Source organism: Quercus lobata, chromosome 2, assembly GCF_001633185.2.
Source record: "Quercus lobata isolate SW786 chromosome 2, ValleyOak3.0 Primary Assembly, whole genome shotgun sequence".
Lineage (NCBI taxonomy): Eukaryota > Viridiplantae > Streptophyta > Magnoliopsida > Fagales > Fagaceae > Quercus > Quercus lobata.
Genome location: NC_044905.1, coordinates 78,103,679 through 78,119,806, shown reverse-complemented (window position 1 = coordinate 78,119,806; position 16,128 = coordinate 78,103,679). Strand labels below are relative to the sequence as shown.

General features: G+C 34.2%; 3 protein-coding genes across 4 annotated transcripts; 1 reads left to right on the top strand and 2 right to left on the bottom strand.

Annotated features, from left to right (window-relative positions):
* Positions 1-3,016, bottom strand: LOC115978301 (senescence-associated carboxylesterase 101-like). 2 transcript variants are annotated; one of them, XM_031100322.1, is made up of 2 exons: positions 2,483-3,016; positions 1-978 (listed from the first exon to the last, which is right to left on the bottom strand). In XM_031100322.1, exons 1-2 carry the CDS (start codon positions 2,852-2,854, stop codon positions 148-150), a joined length of 1,203 nt encoding a protein of 400 aa, XP_030956182.1. In that variant the 5' UTR covers positions 2,855-3,016; the 3' UTR covers positions 1-147. The 2 variants fall into 2 exon arrangements, with proteins under 2 accessions (XP_030956182.1, XP_030956181.1); XM_031100321.1 differs by lacking the exon at positions 2,483-3,016 and adding an exon at positions 1,290-1,921.
* Positions 3,017-5,298: 2,282 nt separating this feature from the next.
* LOC115976722 (probable disease resistance protein At5g66900) lies at positions 5,299-10,373 on the top strand. Its single transcript, XM_031098184.1, has 5 exons — positions 5,299-6,553; positions 7,298-7,695; positions 8,140-8,501; positions 8,990-9,195; positions 9,290-10,373. The coding sequence occupies exons 1-5, from the start codon at positions 5,590-5,592 to the stop codon at positions 10,129-10,131; spliced, it is 2,772 nt and encodes a 923-aa protein (XP_030954044.1). The 5' UTR covers positions 5,299-5,589; the 3' UTR covers positions 10,132-10,373.
* Positions 10,374-10,914: 541 nt separating this feature from the next.
* LOC115976721 (senescence-associated carboxylesterase 101-like) lies at positions 10,915-15,327 on the bottom strand. The gene is made up of 4 exons (XM_031098183.1): positions 15,140-15,327; positions 14,616-14,979; positions 12,179-12,715; positions 10,915-11,903 (listed from the first exon to the last, which is right to left on the bottom strand). Exons 1-4 carry the CDS (start codon positions 15,154-15,156, stop codon positions 11,079-11,081), a joined length of 1,743 nt encoding a protein of 580 aa, XP_030954043.1. The 5' UTR covers positions 15,157-15,327; the 3' UTR covers positions 10,915-11,078.
* Positions 15,328-16,128: the final 801 nt, after the last annotated feature.

Sequence of the window (16,128 nt, the reverse complement as noted above, 5' to 3'; positions counted from 1 at the left end):
TGAAGGAAAGTGCACATATAGATACACACAAAAGAAAAAACAAAAATGTGGTTCTAACACAAAGGACACCACAAAATCCACTCAAAAGTCATGATAACCTTAAGAAACACATAGATATTGAAACATGTGATTCATATCATAAAACATTCAGTGAATCACTAGACAACCAGTAGCGTATTTGTCGTAATTCTCAGCATTATTCATTAAGTTAGTGAGACGTGAACTATAAGAAGTTCCCTTAATTTTTCTATACTCTTCCCACCATTTCATGAAGCTGCTCCCAGTTAAGAAAATCTCAGGCGATACTGTATAATTTTTCATCAAATCCAACACATAGTTTTCAAACTCAATCAGTTTGCAATTTAATGATTCTTTCTCCATATCACTTTCTCCTTTGCATGAAATGCGAGCTATTGAAATGCGAGCCTCCTCAACATGTGCCCAAAAGAGAGAATCCTCTATTAGACTTGACGCCACATTCTGTTTCTTCAAATCATTTGGACCACTAGAAGGCTTCTCCGTTTCCTTCAACCATTGTTCCAATTTTTCGTAATGTTTAGACCTTGACAATATGTAGTCTTGTGTGCTCTCATTGTAGTGTTCAGCTATGTCTAGTGGTTCAATCATCCGTCGATAATTTGTTCCAACAAAGAGCCATCGGGTACGAAAGGAGGCACCTTCTTTCTGGGGCTTTTTCTCTGCTTCATCCACCATTTCTTCCCAATAACTAGTGAGGATTTTCTTAAACCTTATCACATCAATATCACTTGTAGAGCTTCCATTCTTGTAGTTGTCATAATATCCAATTCCCTTTTGCTTAAAAAACTTCTTGTACCATTCAAAGAAAGCCATATTTATTTTTATTTCATTCAACTTCTTGGAGGGATCAAAACCCTGTCCCTTGGACTTGAACAATTTCATTTCTTGCTCTTTTGTCTTTGTAATCATATTGTTTAGGCCATTGTTCTGTGGTTGTTGCTGCAACGACAAGAATTTTACAAGTTAGTAATTTTAGCTATTTTTGAAATATTAGAGATTTTGGTTACTTGTTGATCAATGAGCATTTCATTCTTTACATGGTTTAGGTGTATCATATATCATATGTATACCATAGCATGACATATATCACAAATAAGCATTGTAATTATATTTGATCTAAAAAAATAAAGTTGTGATTGAGCTACTTGTGGTTGCTTCAGTCCATTAATTGCTACTAGTTGAATAATAATGCCTGCCCGTAGTGGAGGTGTAGTCCATTGAAGCAACCCTGTGGTATCCCCACAAATTACCTTATGATTGAGATATTCCACAATCTTTTTGTAGAGCTCCAAAACTTGATTAGGATTTTGATTTCCAGGACCCTCTGAGTAGGTAGCCATCAACAACTCCAAAATGGTTTGAGAGTCCTCAAAACAACCACATCCGGATTCCGAGCACAAGAGAAAAGTCCCAAAAGGCTTGTAAACATTTGTTTGTGAAGCTGATTCAGTGGCAGGAGGATTGTGGGGTGAAATTAGGACTCTTGGGACTGGATCTTGGTGAGAAACTACATGCAGAAAACAAGAGCTCCATGTTGGGTAGTTCAATATGGCATTTTGCAAGCCATTATCACCAATAAGGGGTGAGCCAAAAGTGATACAAAGTGGGCGTTTGGTGATTGAAAAATTGATTGTTTCTAGCAGCCATAAGGTAAATAGAGAGGCAACAGATCCTCCCAAAAAGTTTCCAGTGATAATTAATAGTTTGAAATTGTCAATTTGCATTAACATTAGAATCTTACAATGTTATTGATATGGCAAATCACATATAAAAGGGGATAAAAAGACAAGTCACATTCTCAAAAATCTTTTAATCAAGTTTTTAAAATATCCTATAGTATTTGCTCCAAATTGTTGTTGTTATTGTTGTTGTTGTTGTTGTTGTTGTTGTTTTTTTTTTTTTTTTTTTTTTTTTTTTTTTAATAAGAAAAACAGAGTAAGTAATACATGCGTATTGTATTATATTTTTATACTATGTATTTTTTGAAAACTCCAATTTTTCTATTAAATTATTTTAGAAATACATTTTTTTATTAAGTGTATAAAGAATATATTAAATTACACATATTATACTTATACAAAAATACTTTATAATTAAAATTATTTTAACACTTTGTATTTGACTAATCTTTATACGACAACAAAAATTTCAAATTTGTTATTTTTAAGCATAACGTTTTACTATCATATGAAACATCAATATACTAATATCTTTTCTAATCTTGAATTGTTTTTTAGCTATTAACAAATGAGTAGCTACCATTTCTATTCTGGTCACGGACAAAAAAAACGCTAATCATTAATTACGACCAATCAATTTATTGTACTTTCCAATCACAGTCATGCTCATACTCAAGCTTTTGCCAAGCTAAGTAGTAGTATTAATGTATTATGTAACAAAACAAAATAATTAAAAAGAAAGATTTTTCAGGCGATAGATGTACCTCAGATTTCAAGGAGGGAAGCCTATCACTGATGGAGGCAAAAAGCACAAGAGCAACTTTGTTAATGGCGAAATCTGGGTTGTTTTTGGTGCACAGAAAATTGAAGAGAGGAAAAGACGACTCAAGAGTTGATGATGAAACCAAATCTCCTCTTTCCTGAATATAGTCTTTGGCACGAGCAGGTTGAGTAGAAAAAGCTATGATGGTACAGTTTGATTGCTGAGAAACTTTGTGTCTTACTGGGTGTTCATTTTGATTGATTTTTTCTCCATGAAGATCCTGAACCGTTGCCAAGGATTGGTTCAGGACACCAGAGCTGACAACGAAATTTGCCAATTCTGGCCCACTGCTAAATGTTTGTGGAGGATCCATAACCACTCTCAAAATTTTGAAACTAAGGCTATATATGTTGTTGTTAAATTGCAGTCCACTGCTAAATCTACAACCAAGAATCAAAGAAAACAATAGCTAAGAAATGGTGGTGGATCAAAGTTTAGAAGTGAGTTTCTTGGTCAAAAAACAAACTGAGAGAGAGAGAGAACAAAGTTACAAAGCAAAAAAAAACTAAAGAAAGAAAAAGAAATGCATTGGGTATGGAAAACTAGTGTCTTCTGAGTTTATAACACAATGATGAGAAGCAAATGCCAATCTTTGCTTACGAATTAATCCATGGTCCCATGAGAAATTTCTTAGTACCAGACGAAGAGTAAAAGTCAATGACTCTGCGCTGCAGAATTCTTTTTATTCATACTCGTTAAGAATAAAAACGACAACAGCAAACACGATAATCCAGGTGCTTAAGAATTTGACTTGGCCGTTTTCAAAAAAAAAAAAAATTTTTTTGACAAAAGTGATAGAAAAAAAAAAAAAAAAAAAATTTGACTTGGCCATATCAGAGACCAGAAGTGTTGGGTCATTATTGGGTTTTAACGCCAAGTTAATAGCAGAATTTAATTACATGGCTGACTTATTATTACATGGCTCCCCCCCCTTTTCAAACTAATCCTAATTCAATTTTTGTCCAGAGTCTAATTTACCAGTTTTATTTATTATTTTTTCTTCTTTTTCTCTCTTTTACTGTTTTGTCTTTACTCAGGCGCCACCGTTGTTTTTAATTACGATTTATAGCTACCGTTTTTAAGCCCCAAAACATAAAAATGGATTATTCAAAAAACCTAATTCTTTTTTCCTATTTATCAATTTTCTACTCAACCAAATGAAGGGCAAATCTTCGCTCAAAAAAATAAAATATAATGTGCACCTTTTTTTTTTTTTTTTTTTTTTTTTTTTTTTTTTTTTTTTTTCCCCCCTAATAGAGGCATGAGGGTATATTTATACAAACTACATTTTCTATTATTTTATTTTTCTTTTCAATTAAAAAAAGAAATTCGTTGCTCCATTTTACTACTTCCAACCAAACACATATGAGATAACTTAAATATTTTTAATTCCTCCACTTTTTCATTCCTTGAGCCTAATGAAGCCTTAATGCCTTGACCTTTATTTGTCATTCCTTCCACGTTCTAAAACAAAAAACTAATATTTTATTGTGTCTCTCTCTCTCTATCCGTCTCTCAATCTCAAACTCTCTCTCCTTTCAATCCTCACTCACTCCCTCTCTTCAGACTCAAAACTCCATAGCCACCAAAACTCTAGATCAGTGTGGTGGCATGGAGATCGGCGTTTGGGGTTTGGCGCAGAGATCGGTGTTTGGGTGTGGTGTGAAGATCGACGTTGAGCTATGAGTTTGTCATGGGTTGCATGGGTTTGGATTGGTGTGGGTTTGGGGGTGGTGTGGAGATCGGCGTTGGGCTGTGGGTTTGTCGGGGGTTTTGTTTGGGTTTGCTGTGGGTTGCGTGGGTTTGGATTGGTGTGGGTGATCAGTGTTTGGGTGTGGTGTTTGGGTGATTAGCGTTGGGCTGTGGATTTCTGCAAGTAGTTTTTTTTTTGGGTGATCGGTGATCGGTGTGGTGTTTGGGTGATTGGCGCTGTGGTGTTTGGTGTTTGATGGTTTGGGTGTTTTTTTTTTTTTTTTTTTTTTTTTTTGGTGTTGATGGTAGATTATGGGTTGGTGGTGGTGGTGGTGGTGTCAAGTGTGTGTAGTGCAGCGGTGGTGGGCATGTGGTGATGGTGTTTTCTGTAAAATTTGTGGTTGTTGAATAAAAAGAATGAGAAAGAAAGAATAGATGATGGTGATTGGGAGATATATAATTTTATTGTGTAGAAATATTATTTTATTGTATAGAAATATTATTTTAATGAATAAAATAGAAAAATAAAAGTTGGAATGTTGGAAGTATTGTAAAATAGTATGGTATAAATGATAAAGTAGGTTTTAAGATGGTAACATAGAATAATTTGGAGATACTTAATGCGAATGCTCTAACAAATTCAAATTCACAAGATAATGGGTCACAGGTTCTTATTATTAGGTTAGTAAAGACAACCCTTCCTTTACGGCTCTATCACAATTGTCCTTAGGATCCGTTTGGTAGTTTATTTTGAACACATTTTTAAGTATTTTAAACAACATTACACATTTTTTTACACTTTTTTACTTACACGTATATCAAAAACATTTAAATAACATTACTCAAACTTCTCTACTAAACATCTCCTAAACAACCGTCCATTTGGGTAGCCACCAAAAAAAAAAAAATCACGAAGACGACAACAACAACGACCGTCCATTTATTCGTAGGACAAGTAATCACAGTAGTTCCCACAACCCCCCCCCCCCCCACCCCCAAAAAAAAAAAAAAAAAAAAAAACATATTAGCACTAACTTGGAAACTCCAGAAAATATCTAACTTGTTAGTCATAGTGGACGGCTTGACAATAGTCACTCGAAAACACAATGAAGCATAAATTCTTCTTCTTCTTCTTTTTTTCTCATATTGTTTTGCATCAAAGCTGAGAGAAGAACAAATTGAAGAGCTTTGAGATCAAAGCTAGCTTCTTGATCGTTCTCTCTGCACTTTCATTTGTTTGAATGAAAATCTAATTCATCCAGGCAAAAATTGGTGTCCATGTTTTTTTTTTGTTGGTATGGTTCGGTAGATAGATCTGAAATTGTGTTTCTTTCTTAATTGAGGTCCCAAAGAGATATGGCTGATCTTGCTTCAGGGGGTGTTGTGGGGGCAGCTTTTGGAGAGGGATTTGCTATTTTGCACGATACAGTTAAGCATGTGGTTGGCCAAATCATCATGTTCAAATCCGAACTCAAACGCTTAGAATCCACGCTAGATGGTGTGGCACCAATGGTCCGAGAAATAGAAGAATTAAGCCAAGCTCTTAATTTCCCAGTAAAGGAAACACAGAGCTTGGTGGAACAAATGAAGAAGGGCAAGGAGCTGGTTCTCAAGTGCTCCAAAATCAAGCGTCGGAATTGGAACTATTGTGTCAAAGCCTATTCTTATTCGAACAAGCTATCCAAGTTGAACAAGGCTATTGAAAAGTTCTGTCAGGTTAATTTGATAGTACAGAACACAAGGAATGGGTTGGAGACATTGACCTTGGTGAGTCAGAACACAAAGATTGGGTTGAAGGCTTTGACAGGGGTGACTCAGAACACAGGGATTGGGTTGGATACTTTGGCCGAGGTGAATCACAACACAACGATTGGGTTGGAGACTTTGGCCGAGGTGAATCACAACACAAGGATTGGGTTGGAGACTTTGGCCGAGTTAAATCAGAACACAACGATTGGGTTGGAGACTTTGGCCGATGTGAATTACACCACAAGGGTTGGGTTGGAGACATTGGCCGAGGTGAATCACAACACAAGGATTGGATTGGAGACATTGACGGAGGTGAATGAGAACAAAAGGGCTTTGAATCTTGTTTTGAAGCATGTGGAGAGTCAGAATTCGAACATGAAGAAGAAATATGGGACATCGTCGTGTGCGGTTCCTAAACTCAGGGATTATATTGTTGGGTTTGATTTGCATTTGAAGGAGTTGAAGAGGGAGCTGTTGAAGGAAGAGGTGTCTGTGCTTATAGTGACTGCTCTTGGAGGTTGCGGGAAGACCACATTGGTCAAAATGCTTGGTTGGGATGAGGAAATTATAGGTACTTTTTCTCAAATTAAAATATGTCTAGTGAATACAATTTTTTTCATTTTTTGTTTTTCCAACTACTACCATGTCTTTATCTGAATGGTTGGTACTTTATGTTACATAATAAAAGTGATTGACACTAATAAACCCGTTTTGAATTATTGTGAAAATGTTGTGTTCATAACATTTTGCTTTAAAGAAACATGAGCGATACTTTAATTTTGGTTATTTGTAATGATAGTATTAGTATGTGGATACTTTATAGTAAAAGTAAATGGTTAGGTCATTTAAAAACAAAATACATAGAGAACTTTATTGATGAATCTTTAAATGTACCATTGCTTGATTATTATATGTTTAACCATAATTGTAACAAATGGGAATACTTCATTCAAACAGAAGATTCCAATTTATGCAAATGAATTGAACTAAGTTTTGAAACAAATATTTGGGCCATAAGGTAAGATATGGTAGGACATTTCTCAATGGTCAGAGAAGTGCTTTTGGCATATTTCATCCTTTAGAATTACTGAGAAGAGTAGTGATAAAGAAAAGATAAGGAGAAAAAAAAATGAATTTTCTTATATTCCTAATTGGTGTAGTTTTCTAGAAAATTGATTTTGTTCACTTCTTACCCTGTGGTTGGGATTGGGAATTTTGCTTATTTCACTTCACCATTATGCATGTAGTTGTATAATGTTATTAGACATGAACCATGCCTTGGTGGCAGCTTTCTAACTACATTGTGTTTGAATAGACATATATATGGGCAATATATTTTTTGTCAACGTTTCAAAAACTCCCAACCTGAAGGTCATTGTACAAAACCTATTTAGTTATAATGGTGATGAGTGCCCTGAGTTTCAAAGTGATGAAGATGCAATCAACCAGCTGGAGCAACTACTGTATCAAATTGGTCAACCCATATTGTTGATCTTGGATGATGTCTGGCCTGAATCAGAATCCCTTATTGATAAGTTCAAGTTTAATATTCCAAATTACAAGATTGTGGTGACTTCAAGAAAAGCATTTTCAAGATTTAAGTTTAGATTTCAATTAAATCCATTAGCTCATGAAGATGCAATGAGACTTTTTTGTCACTCAGCATCAATGCAAGATGGGAGCTCTTACATACTAGAAGAAGATATGGAAAAGGTACTTTGTCAGTATATATATATATATATATATATATATATATATAAGAAATATGGTTAATTTTGTTTGTGCTTTTGCCTTTTGGGTTAAGGTGTGCATATGACCAAAGATATACATTCTATTTTTGGGTTGATGGATCCATATACCGTATATACTTGCCCAAATTGTGTTTTCATACTTGCACATGCATTATATTTAAGCTTGTTTGTTTTGTTTCTGGCAAACCAATTGTCCCCAAAACCTTTTTTTTTTTTGAGAAAGAATTGTCCCCAAAACTTGAGTGAAGACAAGGGAAAAGAAAGAAAATAAAAAAGTCATACAAAATGCATTTTCACATTTCCGAACAAACAGTGGTTTAGAGTTTAGACAAAAAACAGTCTTGACCAATATTACCCTTGTAACCTATGGATAAGAACTAATTTTCTTTGGTTCCTTGAATTGCAGATAGTAAGATACTGTGGGGGGTTGCCAATAGCCCTTGAAGTGATTGGCGGTTCACTCTGTGGGCAGCCTGTAGAGGTTTGGCAAAGTAAAGTAATGGGATGGTCTGAAGGTCATTCTATTTTTGACTCTGATAATGAGGTGCTTGCTCGTCTCCAAAAATGTCTAGACTTTTCTGCTGACAAGATCATCCTCAAAGAGTATTTCATGGACCTAGGTTCATTTCCTGAAGACCAAAGAATCCCTGCTACTGCCCTCATTGATGTTTGGACAGAATTACATGAATCAGGCAAAAACGATGTCCATGCTATTGCTAATTTGCATGAACTCAACAGTCGGAATTTGGCTAGTCTTGTTATGAAAAGGTTTGTTCAGACTTCTGATTTCTAAAGTGTGATTTTCTTGTAGGATAAGTTCTTCATTTGATCATTTCTAGTTGCTAGTTGTGATGTGATATCTCTATACATGACCTAAGGCCCAAAATATTGCATTATGTCTTCTAGCTTGATCAACTTCTGGCCACAATTGATAATATATATATACACACCAAGGATGCTAAAGGTGATTACTAAAAAGAGAAAAGGAATTTTATATCAAATGATAAACAATAAGGGGTCCAATTACTCTGCCCAATAAAAGAGGGGAATTTCAACTTTTCGTAGTCTTACCTTTTTGCTGCTTATCTTATAACCGTTTGATTTTAATTGTTACAGATAGAAACTAATTGTCTCAATCCATGTCTTTGTTATTGAATCCACAACTATGTTCGATTGCCATGGAATATATATTTTTCTTATGTGAGGACTGAAGAATTTGAATCTCTTATAAGCTTATACTTTTGGTCATTCACCAGGAAAGATGCAGAAGAGGGCAGTTACTATTACAATGAAGAATTCGTCACCCAACATGATCTTCTTAGGGAGCTAGCTATCCAATTGAGCAGCCAGAAGCCAATAATAGAAAGGACAAGACTGATTGTGGACATCAGGGAGAACAATCTGCCAGACTGGTGGATGAAACCACAACTTATCAATGCACGCTTATTATCTATCTCTACTGGTTGGTACATTTTTCTCTCTAACAAAGGCACACACACACTATGTAACGTACCAATGAGTATCTTGTCAAACCATATGGAATATTTGTTTTGCAGATGAGCAGTTTTCGTCGAGTTGGTGCAACGACATTCAAGCACCTGAAGTTGAGGCTTTAATTCTGAATTTTCGAACAAGGAATTACGCCTTACCTGAGTTTGTGAAGAATATGGTTAAACTCAAGGTTATGATTGTCACTAATTATGGTTTCTTTCCTGCTGAATTAAGTAATTTTCAGCTACTCAGTTCTCTCCCCAATCTAAAGAGAATTAGATTAGAGAAGGTTTCATTTTCTTCCCTTTGCAATACCCTTGTACAATTGAGGAGTTTGAAGAAAATATCTTTGTTTATGTGTAATATTGGTCAAACTTTTGGGAATTCTACTATACAAGTTTCAGATTCATTTCCAAATCTAATGGAGATAAACATTGACTATTGCAATGATTTGGTGGAATTGCCTACATGGTTGTGTGAGTTTCTCCACCTAAAAAAACTCAACATCACCAATTGTCATAAGTTGTCTGAATTGCCTGAAGAAATCGGAAAGTTGGTGAATTTAGAAGAGCTAAGGCTTAGGTCTTGTACCGAATTGTCAGAGTTGCCAGAGTCAACCAGAAGCCTCCATAAGTTACGCATTCTTGACATATCTGACTGCCTAAGCATTATCAAGTTGCCAAAACACATCGGTGAGTTGCATACATTGAAAGAGTTACACATGAAAGAGTGCTTGAGATTGCGCAAGCAGTTGCCATCATCAATTATTGATCTCAAGCAGTTGAGACTTGTGGTATGTGATGAAGAGAGGGCCAAGTTATGGGAGCCTTTTGAGGAATTCTTCTCCAATTTAAAGGTAATGAAGGCTAAGAAAGATATCAACTTGAATTGGCTTTCCAAATCATGATTTCTGAGACCTATTTCTTGAAAACTTTTGTAAATTTATCATTTTAGATTATTCTCTTCCGTTCTTTGTTTCAATTTTCTTTTTTCTTCTGTAATGATTATGAAACAAGTGGCTTAGTACACTAGAACAGGAATATTTTTTTAAGAGTTGCAGTTTTAGATATGATAATGTACCCTTTAAAAGTATTGAGACAATTTAAGGTTGAGGGATGCGAATGTGATTGTTTTCGTTGTATGGTGAAATGGAAAAAGAACTTGTAAAATTTAGTCAAAATTTTCATTAGTTGATTGAGAAAACAGTGTGACATTCTTTTTTTTTTTTTTTTAAATAAAAATAAAAAACCTCCTTCCCGGTTTTGTAAAGAGCAAGATGAAAGAGTTTTTTTTATTTATTTTAATTTTTTTATATTTTATATATATTTTTATTTATTTTATAATTAATAGTTTAATACATTAAAATAAAATATTCTTATTGAGCGAAATTTTTTGTTAATATGGCTAATCCTAATATATGATATTGATCATTTCAAAAAATAAATTATACAATATATTCCAATGATATTACCTAATTAAACTAGTTTAGACCCTATATTTACCGAATTACAAACACGAGAAAAATCTCACACAGCTTGTACCCTTAAGTTTGTGAATCCATTTCAGTTGCAGAAGGATTGTGGGGGTGAAACTAAGACTCAAGGGTTTAGCAAATCATGAATGGTCTTGTTGAGGAGAATTATGCTCATCCAAAATGTGCTCTCATACATCCAAGTATCCAACCCAAAAATGGAAAAAGCAAGACATGAAAATTTTATAAAAATAATAAAAAAGTTGAAAAGATGATTTTCTTTAATTTACAATCTATTGGGGAATGACTTCGAAATACCATAAATGTTTGAAGGGAAGTGCACACATAAATATTGAAATATGTGATCAAAATCATATAAACCTTCAGGGAATCACCAAGCGGCCCTTAGCGTACTTGTCGTAATTCTCTTCATTATTCATTAAGCCAGTGAGATGTGAACGATAAAAAGTTCCCTTAATCTCTCTATACTCTCTCCACCATGTCATGAAGCTACTCTCAGGTAAGAAAATCTCAGAAGACACTGCATAATTTTTCATCAAACCGTATACATATTTTTCAAACTCAATCAGTTTGTTTGTTTCTTTCTCCCTATCATTTGATTCTCTGCTACTCAGCAATTTGCATGAAATGCGAGCCTCCTCAACATGTGCCCAAAAGCAAGAATCCTCTGTCAAACTTGACGCCACATTCTGTTTCTTCAATTCATTTGGACCACTTGAAGGTTTCTCCGTTTCTTTCAGCAATTGCTCCAATATTATGTAATGTTTTGACCTTCCTTGATTTATGTAGTCTTGTTTGCCTGCCTTGTAGTAATCAGCTATGTCCAATGGTTCAATCATCCTTCGATAATTTGTTCCCCCGAAGAGTGAACGGGTACGAAGGGAGGCACCTACTGTTTGAGGCCTTTTCTCTGCTTGATCAACCATTTCTTCCCAGTAACATGTGAGGAATTTCTTATGCTTTACTAGGTCAATATCACTCCTATCGACTCCGTTCTTGTATCTATCATAGTATCCATCTTTATATTCTTTAGACAACTTCTTATACTGTTCTAGATAGACCATATGCACTTTAATGTCATTCAACCCCCTGGTGGGATCAAAAGCATGCTGGTTTGAAATTGCCATCATTTTTGCCTGTTTTTCTGTCTTTGTTATGATAATGTTGATGTCAACGTTTTGCTGTTGCTGCAATAACTTGTAAATATGAGTTGGGCTAGAAGGGGTGTTTTGAAAGATCACAAGGACATAGACAAAGACTTCAAATTGTAGTAATGTTTATCCATGTAAGAAACAATAAAGGCTTTGGTTCGTTATTAATACTTAATCCTTAAGTATTTCATTCATTACATTATTCTATTTAGTGTATTGCCTAGGTATAACATTATCTGTACCATAAAATGACATAGCTCAAATAAGTATTCTAATTATATACAATCCAAAAAGAGTTGTAACTGAGTTACCTGTGATTGCACCAGTCCGATTGTTACTAGTTGTGTAATAATGCCTGCTCGTAATGGTGTTGTAGTCCAATCAATTAAGGACTCATCATCTGTAGTATCCTTGCAAATTACCTTATGGTTGAGATCCTTCACAAATGTTCCATAGGACTCGAAAACTTTATTAGGATCTTGATTTTCAAGAGTCCCTAAATTGGTTGTTGTCAACAACTCCAAAATGGTATGATGGTCCTCAAAACAAGAACAACCCAGCTTTGAACAGAAGAGAAATGTGCCAAAAGGTTGGTAACCGTTAATTAAGACTCTGGGAACTAGATCTTGGTCAGAAACTACATGCAAAAAGCAAGAGTTCCATGCTGCATATTTAGATATGGCTTCTTGCAGGTTCTCATCACCAATAAGGGGTGAACCAAAAGTGATGCAAAGTGGGCCTTTGGTTTTTGAAAAATTGAATTTTTCTAGTAGTGATAAGGTGAATAGAGTGGCAACAGATCCTCCCAAAGAGTTTCCGGTGATAATTAAAGGTTTGGAATTGTCAATCTGCATTATGATATGAATCTTACAGTGTTAATAACTAGCCTTGTCAAATTCTCATAGTTCAATAAAAATTACATAACATATTGTACATGTTAAATGTTATTATGCATGACATGGTAACTATGAATGTTAGTCACCAACTCCGTGTGATTCAAAGGAAATATAGGCATACAATTATGTCAAAACTAATAAATATAACTTCCTAATGTATTCGAAATATATGACTTCAGCTCAATGATACATTATCTAAACCTAATAATATTACTACCAAATTAAGTTTGCATAAATTAATATTAAAATCTTCATACTAATAAGAAATTCAACTTTTGAAATTAATCTTACAATAGCAAGTGGGGAGCTGCTTGGAATGGTAGAAAATTGTAGTAAAGATTTTACCCCTTTGAACCATGTTGCACGAAAACTTACAATCTGACTAACATGTGAAAATAATCTTAGAGACATATGTCTTTTACCTTATTTGATTTGTTCCATTTGACTTAATCTAACAAATGCTCCAACTAAACTATATTTTGGATATGATCATAAAAACAAAAACCCCTAATTTTATTTACAATGTCAACTTGATTTACTATAGAATCTATTAGATTAAAGAGAGGATAATACAATATAAAAAGAGATAAAATGTATATAAATTAAATTATAATGTCAAAAGTCATGAGTATATAAAGTCAAAGAATATACTATTCAATAATAATTAATCATTCTTAACGGTTGACACCATCAGCAAGAACGGGGAGGTGAATTGATTTACAATGTCAAAAGCCATGAGTATACTGAGTCAAGAATGACACCATTGACATGGAAGAGAGAGAGAGAGAGAGAGAGAGATATGAAAGAAGCCCATTAGAGAATGAACAAATCAAAGTAAGACTACAGACCAAGTCAATCAAAATGAACAAAACTTACAATTTCAACGAACCTAATTAAGCACAAATATCATAATTTAATATAAAAAACACAATTATAAAAATAAAACAATCTTGAAATTGAGAATGCTAGAAGTAGAAAGCTTATGACATTGGAATTCTATCTAGAACAGATATGTAAATGATTATACTCTTATCTTGTTGGCCTTTAAAAATCAAACTTTTTAAAAAGAAAAATACCAACAAAAACAATTCAAATGCAAAAAGACCCCATTGGTTGGGTTTAGGTTGAGCTATCAATTTTGTATTATTTCGATTTTTAACCGGAAGTTTGAAAATTGTTCAAATTAACCTCTATTTGATTTTTGTTAACTATAATTAATAAAAAAAATGGTTATATAGTGTGCACATGACCACTTAACACATCGATAATACAAAATTGGTCCCCCCCACCCCCAAACTTAATATATTGGGTTACAGATCAATACATTCGAAAAATACAGAAATATATGAAAAAAATCGGAGTATTAAATAAATAATTAATAATCAAATATCAATCAATCCTCACGAAAAAAAAAAAAATAGTGGTTGACATCTCAAGTATTCACGAGATATTATTTTTGTCATATCAATTATCACTTATCCGACATCATATCAAGGATATTTTTAAAAGTTTAGAAGTAGATAATAATTATTAATTAATATCAATAATATTTGCAGATAAAAAAATAATAATAATAACAATAATAGCTAGTACTTCACAAATGTGTACTACCAACTACCAACAACTCTGTTTCTGAAATAAATGAATAAAAAAAAGTAGCTTGTATCAATTTATAAAGATATTTTGGGCAATGATATATTGTTCAGGCAGTTCGTTACTTATGACCTACGGTTGAATTAGAGACTTAACTGCTTGATCTTTTGACAAGTTTACAAGTGCTATGACCAAAACTAAAAATTTATAATTAAAAAAAAAAAAAAAAAAAAAGATTTTTCAGAGTATAGAGAGGTACCTCAAATTTTGGGAGCACGCCAAAAATGGATTTAAAAAGCTGAAATGCAGGTTCGTTAATGGAGAAACTTGGGTCCTTGGTTTTGGGGCACAGGAAATCAAAGAAAGGAAAAGACCCCTTAAAAGTTGAAGATGAAACTAAATTTCCTCCTCCACCGCCCTGAACGGAGTCTTTGCTACTAGAGGGCCAAGTGAAAAACGCTATAATGGTATAGTTTGGTAGTTCATAAACTTTGAATCTCACGAAGGAAGATGGTCCTTCATTCTGACTAATTTCTGAGTATAGACTCCAAATTGCAGTCCATGCATCGTGCAAGATATCATGGGTCACCACGAAATTTGCCAACTCTAAACCACTGCTATACCTGCCATCATGAATCATAGGAAAAATTAGCTAACATATGATGATGCATCAAGTTTCTTGGTCAAGAAACAAAGTTGAAAGGAAGAGGGAAAGAGACAGAGTGAAGGAAAACAAGGACAAACAAATAGGGAAAGAAGAAATGATTTGCGTTACAAACTTACAATTGAGTTTTGCTCATCCTCGCGAATCTCGATCTATTGCTTTGTTAGATCAGCTTTAGGAAAAGATCAGCCACAGGACTAGTTGTGCAACACTCTTTGCTAGTTATAAATGTTAATCCATGGTCTCAGAAGAGAAACTTCGTAGGAAAGAACTAAAAAGCATCACAAGACTACAAGTCAATGTCTATATTCTACCTATAGAATATATTTTTATTCATATGTTCTTCGTCATTCTCCAACTTGCTCTGGCCCATTACCCTTTATTTCTTTGGGCTTTTAAAATACCATACCATTTTTTTTTATAAAAAAAAAAAAATTGGGAAAGGAAAGGATTAAAATACCATACTTTTTTTAAATACATTTTTGGTGACTTGAGTTGAGTCGGGGGGGGGGGGGGGGGGGGGTGGGGGCGAGGGGTGGCACCTGCCCCCCCTGAAATTTCAAATGTTTTGCCCCCCTGCCCCCCACCCCCCAAAAATGCCATCCATTCCCAACACACTTGAAAAAGCGAAGTGAAAGTAGAAAATTGGTTCAACGGTTACAACACGGCGTTCTCATGTCCATGCTACAAACAAACGACAAAAGTAGAAAGCAAAGACAACTTCCTTAACAAAAATTAAAATAAAATTAAAAATTAAAAAAAAAAGAAAAAGAACAAAAGCTCTTCCATTCTCTTTCTTTCTTTCTAGCTTTCCCAGCAGTAGTAGACTTCTACTCTTAGTACAATTCTCTATATATAAAATATTAATGGGTCCCACTTAGTAAATTTGATGGACTAGACCAAACCGCCTAGAATTTTTTTATGTCTCAAGTTTCTTTCTTGGATAACCAACTTGAGACATACATCCACGACATGCAGTTCACTGAAGAGTTTTCAGCATTTAGAGGAATTGGACAATTTGTTGAAAAGATGGTAGAAATGAAAAAGAATGTTTCATATTCATTGGTTTACTCATTAGTGACTTTGGCATTGATCTTACTAGTTGCAA